The following is a 17,828-nucleotide window of genomic DNA, read 5'->3' on the forward strand; positions in this document are numbered from 1 at the left end:
ACACTCAAATAACACTGCCATAGTAAGCACAATACTATCATAATTCTTATTAAGTTATTCAATGACGCTCTCTCAACTTCAAAGGTTTTACAGCATCGAATGGAAGGATGATTGTGAATGATGAATTGGAAAGTGGAAATAAATGGATTGAGCATTTATCCAACTTGACTCGAAGTACTGTGAAAAATCACGAAAGCTTTAGTCAGAATATCCTACGCCTGAACTAAGAATCGAACCTCTTGATTTCCAGTCCAGTGGTTTGTCGACAGCGTTACGTGGAAGTAAGAAAGCTGATAAGAAGATTGTACCTGAAAGAACTTGGCAATATGGAATTGATGCAGTTCAGAGCTCTGGATGGCGTTAAAATACATCGTATATTTAGCGAAGGTTTCCGACTCCAAAAACCTCACTTAATTCCAGATCCATTTACTTCTGGAGAACGCAGAAGACTGGACAGGTTGTTGGAAGATGAGAGAAAACTAAAGTGCTAAGATAATTGAACAGAGACCTATTTACTCAAACGCGTATCAAAAGTAGCGTAAACTACGTGATCACATAACAAATGAGATAATTTTATGTACGTGCTGTAGTGAACCTCTTATCTTGTATTAATCTTACGTACGTATTTCTCCGTAAAGAAAAACCTTCGTTGTGGGTGGTTACATTTACCATGATTTTTTTAAAACGGTGACGAATATCGAAGTTAAGTACATGGCAATACAAGTCTCTTAAAAACTCTCCTTTTTCAATACCAACCTTAACTTCACACGGACACTGTAAATTACACTGGTAGACCCCAGAAATGACATGGATGCGGTAGCAGAGAAAATCTGTGACCTTGACCGCAGTCAAAACCTGGTCATCCAGTCCATACTCACCAGATTGATTTTATATTCTGTAAATAACAGTTTTGTCAAGTATCATTTGCAAGATAACTCACTGATTAGTGTGTTGCCTGGCGAAATTTATCTTTCCGGTTTCATTTTTGTCATCAGCACAAACAAAATTCATATAGAAACATCTATGTAATAAATACTTCGATAAACAGTATATATTTTTTAGACCTAGAAACTCCCCAAGGTTTATATCCGGAGATTTGCTTCCTTATAACATTATTCATCATCAATTCCTGCTGTCCCTTGAGGAACATAGGGCTTTAACATTATTAATTTACATATACTATGTTTTCTTTCTTAACAGAAGATTCTTTTGCTGCTGTTATTACTTTCTTGACATCCTATCATTCATGATTAACCTTTATCATATGCTAATAGAGAATTTAAACCTCTGTAATATGGGGCTGCACTCTGAACTGTAACACAGACACTAATGATTTAGTGGTATGTCACTGTGATGGATGGTCTGCCATGATGCACAGACTAGCAATAAAGGTTAATACTTCTATCAGATAGGCAAATATTTAGAAACGTGTTTATCCTTCACTGGTACAAAAGTCTAATGCTATCTTCCTTCAGTAAAATTTATTTTGAAACTGTTCAAATCAACTTTGTCTTTGTGTTGTTTCACAACATCAAATAGAGATTCTGATATTTGAAAGAATTAAGAAGTGAGAGAACACATCTGGAGCTTTGAGCACATGAAATTATATCAAAAATAGTATGACAACTTCTCAATCATTACACAGTTAAGACAAAACATAAATAGTAAAGAAACTCAAATTTTATAATATTTAAACAAATAAGTGCCTTCTGGGATGTTGTGTCATGTAGTCTAGTAGAAGTTATGTAAGAAGTGCTTGCTGCATCTATCGTCAGGAAACTTCATACTCACTGCTGTGAGAACCTGAAATCTTACCTTACAAAGACTGAAAGGTTACATGGAGTGAAGACAGGTGGTTCACGACACAAAATTATAACCCATTCGGCTAACAATAAGAGGAAAAGAAAGGGCACGCTGAAATGAGGCTGGTGTAAGCATTAAATTTAATCTCAATTCTGTGATGATAGAGCGCTGTTAAAGCAAACTGTTTTCTGGACATTATCCATCATCCAAGACTAAATAAAACCAGTGCATATGTGAGGAAAGAAACAAATCAACTGTGCACTAGAACAATAATGACGGACTTGCCAAATTTCAGGAACAACTGTTTGGTGCCAGCTCTGACTGCACATGTATCCTTAAAATATGCATATGCTGATCAAAAGAAGCCCATTCATCCCACTACTAGCAAATATGGCAGGTCGCCAGGTGACTGCATGGCTGTGTGCATGACACACCACCAACCAGGAGCTGTGCAACAGAACAATGTGAGATGGTTAACTGCTGGCACTAATAGACCAAGACATAACCATTAACACACAACACTTCTGCATAATCTTCCAAGACCTTCATACTGCCATGAAGAGAAACCAGGAATGCCCCATGAACTACTTGAGGAACTGCAAGATTCTGTAGAGCATAGTTTTGAAACTGCTATAGTGCTAAATGGATTGGGAAGAAAATACTGAATAGTGGGCAAGTAGGGATCTGGAAGATGATTACTGCCTGCTTTAAGGTAGTAGCTAATGGAATACAGCAAGTAACTTGGATAAGACAAACTCATTATTTCCCATATAAGAGCATTAGTGCTACATGAACCTGCTCCATGTCATTTTTCTAACGTTAAAGATCATTCACATTCGCAATCAAGTACTTCGCATTTTCACTGTGGATATGAAGAACACTTGCAAGAAGAAAGTTTCAAGGTTATATTGTGTTACTTTTATTCACCAGATAAAGAACACAGTACACATTTCTTTCTCTTAGAACAAAATAAATATTATATCCCATTTTAACATACATTGCAATGCCTCCAGCCTCATAGGAACTGCAGTTGAAGACAAATCAGTCTGTACCAGCTATATGAATTTAACTGGAAAATAAAGCATCAATATGAACTTAATATACCTTTTAACAATTCAAAAGGCTCAGTGTGTACATACAATTCAAGCAAAAAATTAAATATGCTGCATACTACATAACAATACATACTGAACCCAAAGAAATGAAATTGCAGATTTGCAAAAAATAATTTTTCAGGACAGGCACATGTTTTTTTAATAAAAACTACCTGTTCTTTAGTAACACTGCTTAATCAGCAGCAAGATATTTACCTTCTTGAAAAACTGCATTTTTACGTATTTATCTGTGGATCTATATCACCATTTGAACAAAATGGTAAATGGTTCTACACCAAATGAATATAAGGGGTAAAATTTGGCAATGAAATCACAAGAAACTCTGCACCTGTATCTAACTCAATGTGCTAGGTGTATTCATCCAGAACAAACTTACTTTTTTGTTAGTTTCTAAGAGTAAAATAAATTAAAGCTTCACTGCCCACAAACAAGTGACACAGTAGTTTTCCCTACTTGCTCTTAAAGGCAGTAATTAAATATTTGAAAATGACTGTCTCTTGGGTTGCTGCACCATACAGACTGGTAGAAATAAGCCAAGCACAGCTTACTCATTACCCTGATGATGGAGACAGCAAGCACCTCTGAAACATCAACAAATTCTAACATACTACATGGTGTAACAACCAGAAGACTGCCATCTTCATAACTGCTACAATGAGAACCTGAAATCGCAATGAAATACATGAAAGGTTAAATATGTACCAAATATATTTCACAATTTGTTCATTTTAACTTCTGCAACAAAAATTTAAAGTAACTCATAAAACAAAAGTTATTTAACCCCTGCAATGTCAATGAAAGTACTTATTTCACGATGTGTACTGTCTCCAATGAGTTAGCCAAAGTACATAATTAGATGCTATACAGCATTTACTTTATTGTAAGTACCTGTATATACCACTTACACACTGCAGAAAAAGCTTGCAGGTCAAGGACAGTCATGAATTCAAAGTAACAATAAGCAAATACTGCGGTATGATGCCTCTGTTCAAAAAACATCCAATACTGGTAGATCCTACTGAATTCTCCACCCTACTACTTCCTCTTCTTTTCTGACTTTCACGACTGAAAATGCAATATTAAGAAGAGAAATGAGGAAAATCAACTCACTTTGGTAAATGAAACCTAAGAATAATAGAAACACGGCTTTTCAGTTAATACTTTTAGCAAAGCAAGTATGACCAGCCATGTCCTTCAATGTGAAGAAGCATACAATGAAAACATAGTAACCTTTATGTAGCTGACTTTTCTCTTTTACATTATTCTGTGTACAGAACAATACCAAAAAACAGTTTATTTCTGCCATGTTGTAGTGCAGACTGTAAGTCAATAAATACAGGAACTGAATAATGAATCAATTTCATACTTGCAGAAGCTTAAAATGTGGTAAGTAAATCATACACCACCAGCAGAATTAACAATACCAATGAGTGATATAAGTTCTGTCTTTCAAGTAATAAGGCAGAAATATTTAAAGCTAATCAGTGAAAATATGTAATACAATACAATTCATGCTACTAAGATTATATAGAACAATCATAGCTTGTTAATAATGGCTTTAAAGCAAGGCCCATTGGATGGAGATTTCTTGAAAATTCAATACAGCAATACTGTACCACCTTCCTAATATGCCAAATGCAAAGACTGTTTCGGTATTTAAACGACAATCAGAAATTTACTAAATATATGGATACATAATTATGGTTCAGTTAGATTCTTTCCCTGTAATCCCACATAACACTTCATGTGAAAACCCTATCCTGTAGCTTAAGCTATTAAGAATAATGAAAAAAGAGATCTCATGGTCCATCACACGAGCAGTCATTTTGACAGTAAAGAAAAAATAAGTTACCCGAATCAAAGTAACTACTAAAACAAATGCACATAAGAAGCAGAATTATAACTTACTGTGATCCTCTTAAGATCAGTGTTATTATATAACATTATTTAAATCACAGAAGGCTCTTCTAGAACTACATGGTGCTGCAACCCCTCAAATCAGCCTAAATAAGTACCAATGTAAAAATTCACAGAGTGAAATTCACATTTCTCAATTAAAATGTTAATTAAAGTTCAAGTTCTCACCCCATTATTGGTATTACATTTCTTTCATTTAAGGCTTGGTTTTCCTTGGTTTAGAATTAAATCCTCTCTCCCCAAGAGAAATGTTAAATGGTGACTTTGCATAACACTAATTTTTCCATGTTTCAAAATATTTAAAATCAATGCCATTTTATTACAAGATAATTATCAATAGAAACAGTTATTTCTAAAAATATTCCACAGGTACTTGAATGGTGATGTATACAATTTTATTAAATCAACATGCAAATATAAACATATTCAGAATAAGTCTCTTTTAATGTTTCTCAGTATATTTCCACACTCCAATTTTTAAAATAAAACCGTACAATGAACCATGTCATAAAGAACTACATATTTCTGTGTGCATTTCAAGTGTAAGCCACAAACCATTTATTTGGGCATGATATTTCAAACAAAATTGTAGAAAGAAACTGTCGGGACTGATTTTAATACAAATTTATTCTGGTGCACACTGCTCATCATCCCTGTCTGATTTAATTTTTATAAGAGAGCATAAAAAGTTAGAAATAAACAAAAATATGAAGGTAATATTAGAGTGAATGCACCATAATTTACAATATGCATACATTTCCTAATTTATTAAGCTTCAAATCAGTAAATCAGTCTCACAATATACTGAGAAGGCTCAATCAGTTACATGTTTTCAAGTTTGCAAGTGTTACACACATGTTCAGATGTAAGTTTGTGATGTATTTCTCTGTTATGTTAATCTGGTGTGTTAGTCACAGAACAAATCTGTCAATGCAATTAGAAGAATGGTCCCTAGAAAATTATAACTAGTTTCAGATTTGACAAGAAGAAGAAGCATAACTTACAAAAAAAGTTACAAATAATTTTGATCAAACTTGTTCACATATAGTTGATGAAAGACTCTCAGGTTACAAGCCGCGTTGGGTGGCTGAATGGTGAATTAACCATAAGATATCAACTTCAGTCTCCGCGAAGCCTTCACTTTGTTCACATATACATTACCAATCAGAGATACCCGTCAGCTTGTCTCTGTTCAACTGTTTGTGCCTGTGTCCTTGCTAAAATACTACCTTCCCACATTCCAAGAGCATGATTCCATTCACCATAATATTCCATGAATTCAGATATTTACCAAGTTAAATCTGTTTTAACCCTGGTGACAATGGAAAACTGCACTTGTTAATTTTATAACTGATTTAATAGCCATTTTAGCTGGACACAATCAGTAACCATATTAATTTTATACTGAGTTTCACATCTAAAATCCAACTGGAAGTGCCTTGAAAAGTACAACACACAGATGGACACTTGTGAATAATTATTATATATATTTTTACAAGTATTGTATGTTTCATGTATTATGTGGATACAAATAAATGTATCTGTACCCTTCCGATTTTTAAGACAATTTTTTTTTCACATGTCTTTCAGCACCAAGTCCGACACTGGAAAACTGACCATTTATATATGCTGTCTTAAATATCCTGGTGAAAATAATATCCTTGGACATTTTTCCAGAGGTGACTGTTTAGGCAATGGGAATGTAGAACACGGCCCAAAAACTTGCCTTGGGATTCAAACCAAAGTCACTTTTCTGAATATTTGTCTTCATTGGCAATAGTAGCTCTTCATGTTCATAATTAAATTCACTTCTTAATTCCATCTGCAAGTGACTTATACAGTCACGACTGACAGATTTAAATTATACTGTAATGGGAATAATGTGCAATCAATCCCATTTCATACTTTACTAATTACCTATCAGGATACTGGAGTTAATTCTGAGCATGCAAGGGAAGGGCCTGTTCAGTTCTGAGTACTTCTCTGGAAACATATTCACGACATAAAGATGCTGAGCACTGATTTTACATTGCTTCCAAAGTGTTCAAATTACCATTTGTCTTATATATGTTCAACAAGGCAAATTAAATTAGCCTGTTGTGTTAGAAATTAAAAACTATAACAGAAAGCTGCTGAACACTTAACAGAATAGCTACTTAATAAACATGAAAGATATTTGAGTAATACTAGTTAATATACAGAACACAGAACACCTTGTTATTACACATAATAATGGCTTTCACATTTTACTGCTAACACACAAAACAAATTCATATGTTAAATGTAATTTATTGACATTATTTATCAGAACAAAAACTAACAATCAACCAAAGACAAAAATATTCAGATTCAGAGTAATTATAAATTACTTTAGTAAGGGGAGGGGGGAAAAAAAAGAAAAGAAACGGTCCATTCCCATTTCCATAAAATACAAATTCTTTACATTCAAGGCCATCTATTTCAGTAAAATTATAAATTACTTTATTATGAAAATTAATGCTGGAAATGTAAACTCCCTGCATCACATTCATTCAACCAAACATGAGTTAAGATGCAAGAGATTCACCTGCCAAATTCAGTGTTTGCAAGCGGCACCAGAAGTTCGTAAAGTGCTTAGGAGAGAGGCCTGTCTTCTGGTATGGTAGGAGTAGTTGCTGGAGTGACCACTGATCCATTGTTGGCTTTGCGATTTGCTTCCAATTCTCGCAGAACTTCATCAAAGCTCTGTGTGGAGTTGGAGCGTGATGTCACAACCTTTGTCTGTAATGAGGCAATTGAGATTACATTAAGCATTATTCTATGAAGTGGAAAAAGCAAGGTGAGGATTTTGTTTTACAAATCTGACAAACAACAGGTTGGATGACCAGTGATTATACCTAACAAGTCACGTATAAGGCAAATAAAAACTAAAAATAACAAACAGCTACACTGTTCTAATAATTAAAATTCTGTACCAATAAAATATGAACAAAAATATGCAAAATGTAGATATCACTTATTCAAATTAACACTTAATAAATTTATAAATTATGAATTTTATACAATAATTGCTATCAAGTAAGTTCTTAAAGACATTCTGTGGTACTATTTACAAAAACTAGAACTCATTACTATTTTTACATGTGACAATATTCTAGAACAGTAAAAATTGGATATGCACATGCAGAGTGAATCGGTCATCACCTTGACATTCTCATATGCTGAGCCAACTTTCTCTTCAAAAGAGCGGAATGACTCTGAATTCTTGAGCTGGCCAAACTTCGAGGTTACAGTTGAGCCAAATCCACCCAGAAGAGTCGTAGTTTTCTCTGCTGTTGTTTTAATTACAGATTCTGTTTTCTGGTAGCTAAAATTAGCATTTAACAAAATTAATAATATAAATTTAACATTGAATTAAACAACTAATATTATAAGGTATGTCAAGGTAAGTGTCAATATTACAGTTCCCTCATATCATAGTGGAATGTTACCAACTGCAATTCTGGATATCACTTTGTTAGAGTCCTCACAACTAGCAGCATGAAGCTTCTTCAGGACTAATGTGAGAAAGAAACAAAACAGTTGGTAAGCGGTCTGTCGCACAGAGAGAGGAACAGACTGTGGTGTTGCAAGACTGCTACCAGTTGAATAATGTGAAACTGAATGCATGAAAATTAAAATTTGACCCACTTATTTTTTCACATAGCAAAACATGAGCTACAGTTCCACCCATCTTGGGGAATAACTGTTCATAAGTGGACTAGCCAGAACAGAAGCAGTATTTTGTTTGCGCTAATGACCTGTCTATCCAACATGACAGCAAGTGATGCGCTGAGTTATGTTGCTGCACGGCATATTATCTTCATATTTTTGTGTAACAAAATTCAGAAAGGCAGCTGACATCAATTACTGTCTTCAGTTACAGCATGAGAAAGAGCACCTGTCACATTCACCTGTGTTCCAGTGGTGCCAATCATGCAGTCAGCCACAACGTGTGTTTAACATGCCGCTGCATGCAGCATGCCCTGCCATAATGGCGAATCAAGATGTTACTAGTCCATATATTATACACCATCATTTAAACACCTAACAATATTAGGCATACAATACAAATTATAAAACTGCCACATCATATAATTTTTAACTCCCCCCCCCCCCCTACTACTTCCTCTTTATATGGTAAAATATTATCCTCAGAACTTTGTTCTCAAGTGCTGTCAAAGTATGTTCTTCCACTACAATGAGATATTTTGGACACTGCATTCTGATGGACAGTATTCATGATACCAGACTTCATCCAACCTGCTAATTTTGTACTCGACACAATTTCCTATTTTGTATAACGAAGAACCCCACAAACACACAATAATGCCCAGTATGAAATAAGCATTTTTGACAAAACCTTGCATCATAAAAACTAACCACATTTACAGTGACACTAACGCAGTTCAAGAATTGTGCAACATACATTAACATTTAAAAATAAGGCAAAGTATAGCTGTCCTACTATACACCCCAAACCCCGGCCGTCCAGTCCGTAGCCAGTCACTATACTGACTGAGCTACCCTGGCACTTGCATTCATATTTATATCAATGAAAATGACAAGGAATCAGAATAAACACATGTTCACACAAATCGACAGTACTTACATAGGTGCGTCTATGACTGCTTTGCTAATTTGTCCTATCTTGCCTTCAACATTCTGATATCTGGTGCAAGAATGTAGCAAACAAACCACCCGCCATAGAATGAAAAAAGAACACAAAACATGTGTTGCAAAAGAATACATAAAAGCTAAAAAACTGCTGAAAGAATTAAAGACAAAATGAAATTCTCAGGACAAGATGCAGGAGAAGAATGTTTTGGAATTCCTTCATGCAAACCTATTCTATCACATTTTGAATTTCAGAGCAAGATTCTGATGAATCTTATACATAAACAGGCAGAGTTATGTGACATTTATGAAATAACCTGGCAATTCTAATACAATATGTAGTTATAGGCCTGGCAGTAGCAGTGTTTAGTCACAACATACTCAAAGTTGTATTTCAACTGATACACTTAACTGGTCTTCATATCAATTTATTATAATATAAATCTACTGTTGCAAAGCTTATGCCACATGTAACACTATACTCACACTGTCATGAAAATAATTCTTCATGTGTTAAACATAATTAAGTATACAATGCAGCTAAACACATTTAAAATTAAAGTTGTAGATTTCATTAAGATATATTTTTTATACCATGCACAAGTTTTCTGTATGATGATCCATTTTTGTGAAAATATATTCAATTGAAGTTTTCTGTAAAGCAGGCATTATACTGGATCAACGTTACTGACAAAAAGAGAATTTACCCAAGAACTTAGTATAGACTCTTCACACTGAATTCACATGAAATCTTCTTAGCAGTTTCAAAGATGAAAAAAGGCCAGATGATTTACTGCTTTAAATGGGCTTCTAAAAAGACAGGAGTAAATGTGTGAAATACTATACACTTAAAATAAACAAAACTGACTAACGCCATCAAAGAATTAATAAAACGAATTAGGACTCTACATATATATATATATATATATATAGAAGAAATGGACACAAAAGCAACAAAAATGATATTAAGTATATTTTATAGTAAGCAGACCTATTACATAAAACTATTAATTAGTACTTACACGTTGGACTCCTTGACGTTGCGAATACCCTGCGACATGTCATCTTGAAATTCCTTCCAAACACTAATGCCTAGCTTCCGCTTCAGTTCTTGAGACACCCTCACTTTGGATGCAAGAACTTGGCGGAGTGTTTGGATTTCCTCTTCAACCTATAAGCATTGCTAAGCATTTGTTCTAGTTCTACCAGGGCAGGGGAAACACACAAACAAATCAAACTTTGTCATTCATCAAGTGCTGCTACATTTCATTTCAAAGGGAATGGGGTAGGAATTGAAACTAGTGACATTAAGGATGTTTAAGTCAAAGTATTACATAGTATATTATTACTACTACTACCACTTCTAATTAAATTATATACCTTTACAAGTTCCTGCTGCCATTCCTGACATTGGCGCTCCTGCTCCTCTGGGGTCAATCCATGTAGTTCATTGATACCAGAATCTGGGGACATGTCAGTTGCTGCCTCCTCAGCTGTAACAATAATACGTCATATCCTGAATTTAAGCAACAGAAATATTTAATTTGTTCATTCAGTTGTATCATAAACCATACTGACTACTAATATACAAAATCAAATGAGGTGGCTGGGATTCTGTCCTGTCAGCGTTATAGAGATATAAATCAACTTGGAATACATATTAATGGTGTTGCTGTCATAATTATTATAACATATTACCAATACTAAGATAACAGTAACAATATATGAAAACAAAACACTAATCAGTCATTGTAAACTACTCTTCATTTAGTTTAGTTTAGTTTATAATGCACAGAAAAACTGATTTACACAAAACCCTGATGCTATGGTAACCACACAAAACTTACCAAACATACATGTGCACTGTAATTGAAGCAGAAGCTTAACTACACTGTACTGACACTTTTATTTTATATTTTGTACAATACATGCATATTTCTCCATACTGTTTAGAAGTTTAAGCAAACCAAGAAACAGTGATAATTACACAATAAACTGGTAAACAGTAGACTCATATGCTGTTTTACCTTTCACTAACTGCAAGAAACGTCTGTAGTTGTGAGGACTGCTGACTTTTGCCAAGTATGGTTTTGAAAGGTCTTGAAATGTCACTCTCACACTTCTTGATTTTTTGCTGGCAGGTTTAGAATAAAATTCAGCTTCAACACAAAAGGGGTCTATTTCTGGTGCCAATGAATCATCTAGACGAGATAGGGGTAAATTTTCAACAAAATTTTCATCTTCAGGCCAACAATGACCAAAACTGGGTGCCCCTGATTCTGCTACATAAGAATAATAGCAGTCCTCTTCATACTCTAAAGATTCATGGTCTTCTTCTATGTCTTCATCCTTTAGATCAGGCACATATGTTCTTTTCACACAATTATTTCTAACTAAGTCATTAGTTGCTACAGCCTCTTCACTTATATTTTCCATAAGTGCACTAATAAACTATTCCCTTCAAAACAACTTAACCATATCACACAGTTTCAACATATGTTAATTCACCAAAGTCTTCATGCTGATATTTTAAAACAGTAACGTTTTGCAACAGTGAATCCATTTATGATTTCTGCTGACAACGAATTGCAGTAAATTTCAACTGGAATTATATATTTTTTTACTAATCAGAATTTGGAACTGCAGTGACATACACGTAAGTCTGTTTAGTACGCACCTACGTATCATCTACGGCAAAGCTTTTCCCACAACTCATGTTTTATTTATGCACATCAGGCCCAACACTGCACAACCTAAATTAACTTACCGAAATCGGTAATGTCCAAACGTGCAGATAAAAGACGCATAACTGGTCACTGCATTATAAATATACGTTCTACACTACCTTACTACCTTATTCATTTATCTTTGTACAATATCACACTTTGATACAATGTTGGATGTAACAGACAAAAGCACACTAACACCAATGATTTCTCTAACGTCACCACTTGGAAATACAACAAAATATTTCTTTTATCCGTAGTCAATAAAAACTCGCTGTTTCCATTGTTTGCCACCTGGTATAACACTAATTATACTGCAAAACAAAATATGTTCAAGATTTTTATAGATTGTAAAATTCGCCACATAACACAAAAATTGTTCCTTTGCCAGCTGTGAAATGCAATCGCTGTCTTCATTAGCACTTTTTCTACACACCTACTGCACTTCCAAAAATATATATCAAACTTTTATGCTCTAAAACTGAATTTCTCATGAAAATCATGCAGCGGAAATAGAATATGAAAGAGTTCTTTTGTCAGTTGTGAAAATCGCACCCACAAACCTCAAGACAATGGTATGCTATGCCACGTTGTCTCTATCTAGCCACAAACCACAACCAACAGACACGTCCAGCACACTGGCCAGCCAGCAACTGACCATATGTCACAATGTAAGCGAATTCTCATTTATATTATACTTTTCATCGCTTTCAGTTTCTCCTTCCGACCCGTAATGTACTATCTTGTCTAATCAAGAACCAACTTCAGCTTCTGGATCCTTCAGACACTGAACGCACAATTACGAAATCTGGGCATTATAATCACTAGGTCATAAATCGAAATAAAAGTTCTCTCTCTAATAATAAAAACAACAACTGAACAATTATCATCTCCAAAACAAATACAATATTTAACAGAATCACACTGTATCAAATGTAAACACAAGACCAAGGCGTCTCAAGAGTGCTGTACCACAACAGTTCGAAACATTATTCACTGGAGTATATTTCACGAAAGTCAGTCAGTTAGTTAAGAAGTTAATACGGATACACAGACACACATGCATACTGATTCGATGTTGAAAGTATATCTTCCTTTCTCCAAACGATTCAGAAAAGTATGCCACCATCTAAACACAGCAGCTTCGGCAGTATAGAATGGCATTTCTGTCCCTTTCGTTTATCCTTCATGGCATTGCCTGTTTTGTTTAGACGTCGCCGTCACAAGAATTTCACCGCACTAGATTCTCCCCAATGACCAAATAGGTTTTTGTTTCATGATTAAAATGGTAATCGGCTGTGCAAAGCACAAGATATGACGGCAAGAAAAACTGTGTTTTGAAGTCGCGGAGGAACGGATCCCAGAAATGACTATGTAAAACGTATAATTGTAAGAATTGCTAAAAGAAATTGTAAGCCTTTCTTCAGGGCCGTATTAGAACAGGATACAATTCATTCACACTCCATAGATCCTTCATTATTAACAAGCTGTTTGTGTCTGTCTGTCCCGATTCAATTACGAACAAAAGTAATGATTAACACTATCCAATACACCTGCAATGGACGCAAAATGCTGCAACAATTTCCCATGATATACGGTGACGGCAAATAGGTGTGATAAATATGGGGGTGTTTACATTTTTTACATTTTCAACTTAAACATTTAACCTCAATGTCAAAGTAATTCAGTCTTTTAAAAGTGATGTAAGGGTCTATCACTGAATGATGAAAATGTTTTCTTCTATCATCTATGTTTGAACAAAATTACGTAAATACACAACCACTGATGATGGCTCAATGGAGCCAAAACACTGCAGTGTAATATATCTATTGTTCATTTGCTCCGTTAACAAAATATTCCTATCTGCAATAAATGAAGATTATGTACAGGTATGGGGACAGTGTACTGTGAAACAATACACATTTGCACTCATGTTTGGCTTTCTGAGGAGTTTCAGCATTTTTCAAATCCATTGGGTTCTGGAGTCAAATAAAAGAACTGAAAGACACCAGCTTTCTGACTGAACTAAGTGATTACATTTACTCAGCATAAAGGCAGCAAACGTTTTTTAAAATAGGCCTGCAAAAACACTGTGCAACAGCTATATTTTTCAAAGAGTATGCTTCTAAAAAATGTTTACAAGCAAAGATTTCCCAGTGGAGAAAGTAGTGAAAGAAGCTGGCTGGTAGCCCCTAAGCAAAGGTAATAAAACGTCTTGTTCTGGCAAAATGCACAGCTAAAATAAAGCACACAAATGCACTTGTGGTGTTCCTGTACTTTAATGAGAAGTTCAGGCAGGTAGTTTCTAAGCCAAATATCCTGTGATTTCTTTAATCTTTTTTAAAAAACTCATAAGCTTCCCAGTAAAGGCCAGTGATCTGTGTGAACATTTAAATCAGACAAGCAAACTGTGTTTTCCTTTTACTTCCTTGGTGCAGAAGGAAATATTTTACAAAATAATCCAATTGTAAAGGGCAGACTGATCTGACCTCAAAAAACATATAGTTATAAAGGGCCAAAGCAAAAGACTTTCAGAAGGAAGGGGCAACCATGTACTAGAAACACCTGGCACACACACAGGTGTAGTCCATCACAGTACACATCACTAATTTCATGTTTAATTTATGCTTATTAGACAAACATAATGAGAAGAAATCAAAATTAAATTATACCCAACTAATCCATCACAAAAATTAGAAATTACTTGTTGGAGAAATATAATATGATAAAAAGTATAAGAAAACATACATGAGAATAACAAAAGATGCATGTTGCTAAATTACACAACTGGGTCAAAACAGATGAAGTTACTGGTCATGAAAGTGTTATAAATATGCATGTTACTAGAAGTAAAGTAATGCTAATTTGCCTATTATGAATATAAAACATAACAAGCCATAAAGAAGTCACAAACATGTAATTAGTCTCCCACAAAAGATGAAACACTGCAAGTGAAAGACAATGCAATTCTGAGATGCCACAGCAGTACAATCACAAACTGAAAAGAAAGCTAAGAACACAGTATAATGCTCTGGGTTCAACATCCAGTTTGCTCAGAATAGTGTAGAATAGAACAGAATCTATTTACATTCCACAGATCATTCATAGGCCTAAGCCAAGGATGCAGAACAGGTCATAGCACAAATACAATATTTGCACATGAAGGTTGTATCTGTATCTTGTTCTTATATTGTGGATATCTGTATTTGTTTGAGATTTTTCCATGTTATCCACTACAAATGATAACAGTGAGAGCAAGAATACACTGGGTATTGGAAGAATATTAAACTTCTTAAATAATTCCATACAAGAGGCTTCCTTTTAGTGCCTACCATTATTGTAATGATACTCTTTTGAATGTAAAGTACTTTTTTGGTGTCCGTTGAATTTCCACAAAAAATGATTCCATATGACATGATGGAATGGAAGTAAGCAAAATAAACTAATTTTAAAGTTTCTGTTTTCATGAGTGCTGCAACTGTTCTCATAGCAAAACATGCCTAGCTTAGTTTCGGGATAATGTATTGAATATGTATTTTCCAGATTAATTTGTTGTCAATTTGTAGGCCAAGAAATTTAGTTGTTTCTATTTCCTCAATTATTTTATCATCGTACCCTATATTTAGATTTACACAAGTTCTGTTGTTAGTACAAAATTTCATGAAATTTGTCAAAATTTAATGTGAGTTTATTCGCTTTAATCCATTTGTTCACTCTAGCAAAGGCATCATTTATACAATTTTGAAAACAGTCAATTTCTGGATGTGAAATAATATTAGTATCATCAGTAAAGAGTATAGGTTTAGATCGACAGTTGATGGTAGGGGGCAGATCATTGATATATACAAGAAAAAGCAGAGGAACAAATATTGAACCTTGGGCACTCCATGTTTTACAACACCCCAATTTGAGTAGGAGGTATCATAATATTAATCATGGTAACATCAACCTTGAATTATTTAAGTGAACCAACACATTTCAAGCAATACTGTGTGATTTATGTGCATGAAAATATAAACAAAACTGGTGTCAAAACTCTAACATACTGGAACAAGGATGCTCCCTTTTTTATCTTAAATTATTGCATTCATAGTCAAATAGCAAGCCAATACAGAAAAATGTGAAAGCAAAACCAGTCTAAATTAACAATATGAACATAACAGTAATAATTTCATCACACACTCAAAGGCAAAGACATTACCTACAAATCATGTAAAAACAAACCACAGCCATGTATCTATTATGAGCAAAAGCACTGGGAACAACTTCAAACTGCTCTCCACGTTGTCTACCAAATTAATAAAAATTTAAGTATCACCAATTTATATGCTGTAGACTGGTCTTACAGTACTGTCCAATTTCCTGGTAAAGATTTGTTGTATTTGAACGTCATGTTATTGGATTTAGCAGAACCATTGATGGAGTGCCTTTGTAAAACAATCTTTACTGAGGGCATCCTGCTAAGCAACAGCTGTAATAACTATGTAAAAAAAGATGTATAAACAGATACTATTTATATCATACTTTATTTGTAAAACAAATTTCATACCATGGTGAGTGAACATAAGAATCAAACCCAGATGTAACCGGACAATAAAGTATCTGCTCATGTGAATGAATAACTTGCAATGCATATCACAACTGTTGCTAAACAGTACGCGGTTCATGGATAAATTACTGGATAGCCTAATTATGAAGTACTAACTTCCCCATAATTAAACCACAAATAATATTCCCAGCTCATTAATTAATGTACAATTGAACTGTAAGTACACTTTCAACCTCTTTTTTTAGTACAATCTGACTTCATAATTCTAGGAAAATGGCCAAGGACTGACATGAGAAACCAGAAATACATTTCATCTATTACGACTATAAAAACCAACTTTGCAAAAACGGTATAAGTAGGATGTCACATCTGGGACAGGTCTGACGTTTACAATATTCTAACCTGTTAATCCAAAAATGTAACACATCTAGAACCGATGATGGTCATTAACTTCCCAGAAATTTGACAGAATGAACATATTTTCACGCGTACTATGCAGCTCAGAGTTCGGCATAGAAAACTTACATCTTAAATAAACTTCTATATAGTAATGATTACGAATAAGACTTAATGACTAGTCGAAATTACCTGTGGGAATGGAACTCATGTTTGAACAAGGTGATAAACGAATAAAAATCAAAATCAGAGCACGAAGCACTCACTACCTCCGCATCCGAATACGACTGACGTAGCAATCATCAACGATTGTAATGAAATTAGATAGGTGGTCAAACAGAACAAAACGGCTTCAACATTTACTGCACTCTTACGGCGTTTGTTTGAACTTTAAAGAAGCGACGAAACGCATTCAGCGTTTACCTTGTGAGAACGTATGATTTTCACGCCACCTTAATAGACCCAATGTTGTTCTCCAGATAATATACAATTTCTGTATACTTAGAAATGAAAGGTTACAAAAATGCGCATTTTAATTTTAAAATGTCTTTTTATCTATCTCTATGTGTAATGACTCAACCACTAAATGGTTCAACATGAAATTTTATACGGGGACTTTTCACCAAACTTTGTCTACGCATTCAAATTTTGATTAAAATCGGTCATCAATAAGTCACTTTACATTTG

The 17,828-nt window shown here is 34.4% G+C and overlaps 1 protein-coding gene across 5 annotated transcripts; it reads right to left on the bottom strand.

The window, feature by feature from the left end:
- Window positions 1-2,698: 2,698 nt before the first annotated feature.
- Window positions 2,699-17,466, bottom strand: LOC110839197 (tumor protein D54). Of its 5 annotated transcripts, none has more exons than XM_087352513.1 (7): window positions 11,498-12,833; window positions 10,851-10,963; window positions 10,493-10,641; window positions 9,466-9,525; window positions 8,019-8,181; window positions 7,402-7,595; window positions 2,699-3,499 (listed from the first exon to the last, which is right to left on the bottom strand). In XM_087352513.1, exons 1-6 carry the CDS (start codon window positions 11,904-11,906, stop codon window positions 7,449-7,451), a joined length of 1,041 nt encoding a protein of 346 aa, XP_087208639.1. In that variant the 5' UTR covers window positions 11,907-12,833; the 3' UTR covers window positions 2,699-3,499; window positions 7,402-7,448. The 5 variants fall into 5 exon arrangements, with proteins under 5 accessions (XP_087208639.1, XP_087208638.1, XP_021938821.1 ...); XM_087352512.1 differs by having other exon boundaries at window positions 2,699-3,983; XM_022083129.2 differs by lacking the exon at window positions 11,498-12,833 and adding an exon at window positions 17,334-17,466 and having other exon boundaries at window positions 2,699-7,595.
- Window positions 17,467-17,828: the final 362 nt, after the last annotated feature.

Source organism: Zootermopsis nevadensis, unplaced genomic scaffold (genome assembly GCF_977971745.1).
Source record: "Zootermopsis nevadensis isolate Lab colony 2312 unplaced genomic scaffold, Znev_1.0 Znev_ptg000021l, whole genome shotgun sequence".
NCBI lineage: Eukaryota > Metazoa > Arthropoda > Insecta > Blattodea > Termopsidae > Zootermopsis > Zootermopsis nevadensis.

Coding starts and splice junctions, on each gene's coding strand:
- LOC110839197 (XM_087352513.1), bottom strand. CDS start 11,906: ATGGAAAATATAAGTGAAGAGGCTGTAGCAACTAATGACTTAGTTAGA. Junction 10,642..10,850: donor GGCAGCAGGAACTTGTAAAG/GTATATAATTTA, acceptor CAATGCTTATAG/GTTGAAGAGGAAATCCAAAC. Junction 7,596..8,018: donor CAGCATATGAGAATGTCAAG/GTGATGACCGAT, acceptor GCCTCATTACAG/ACAAAGGTTGTGACATCACG.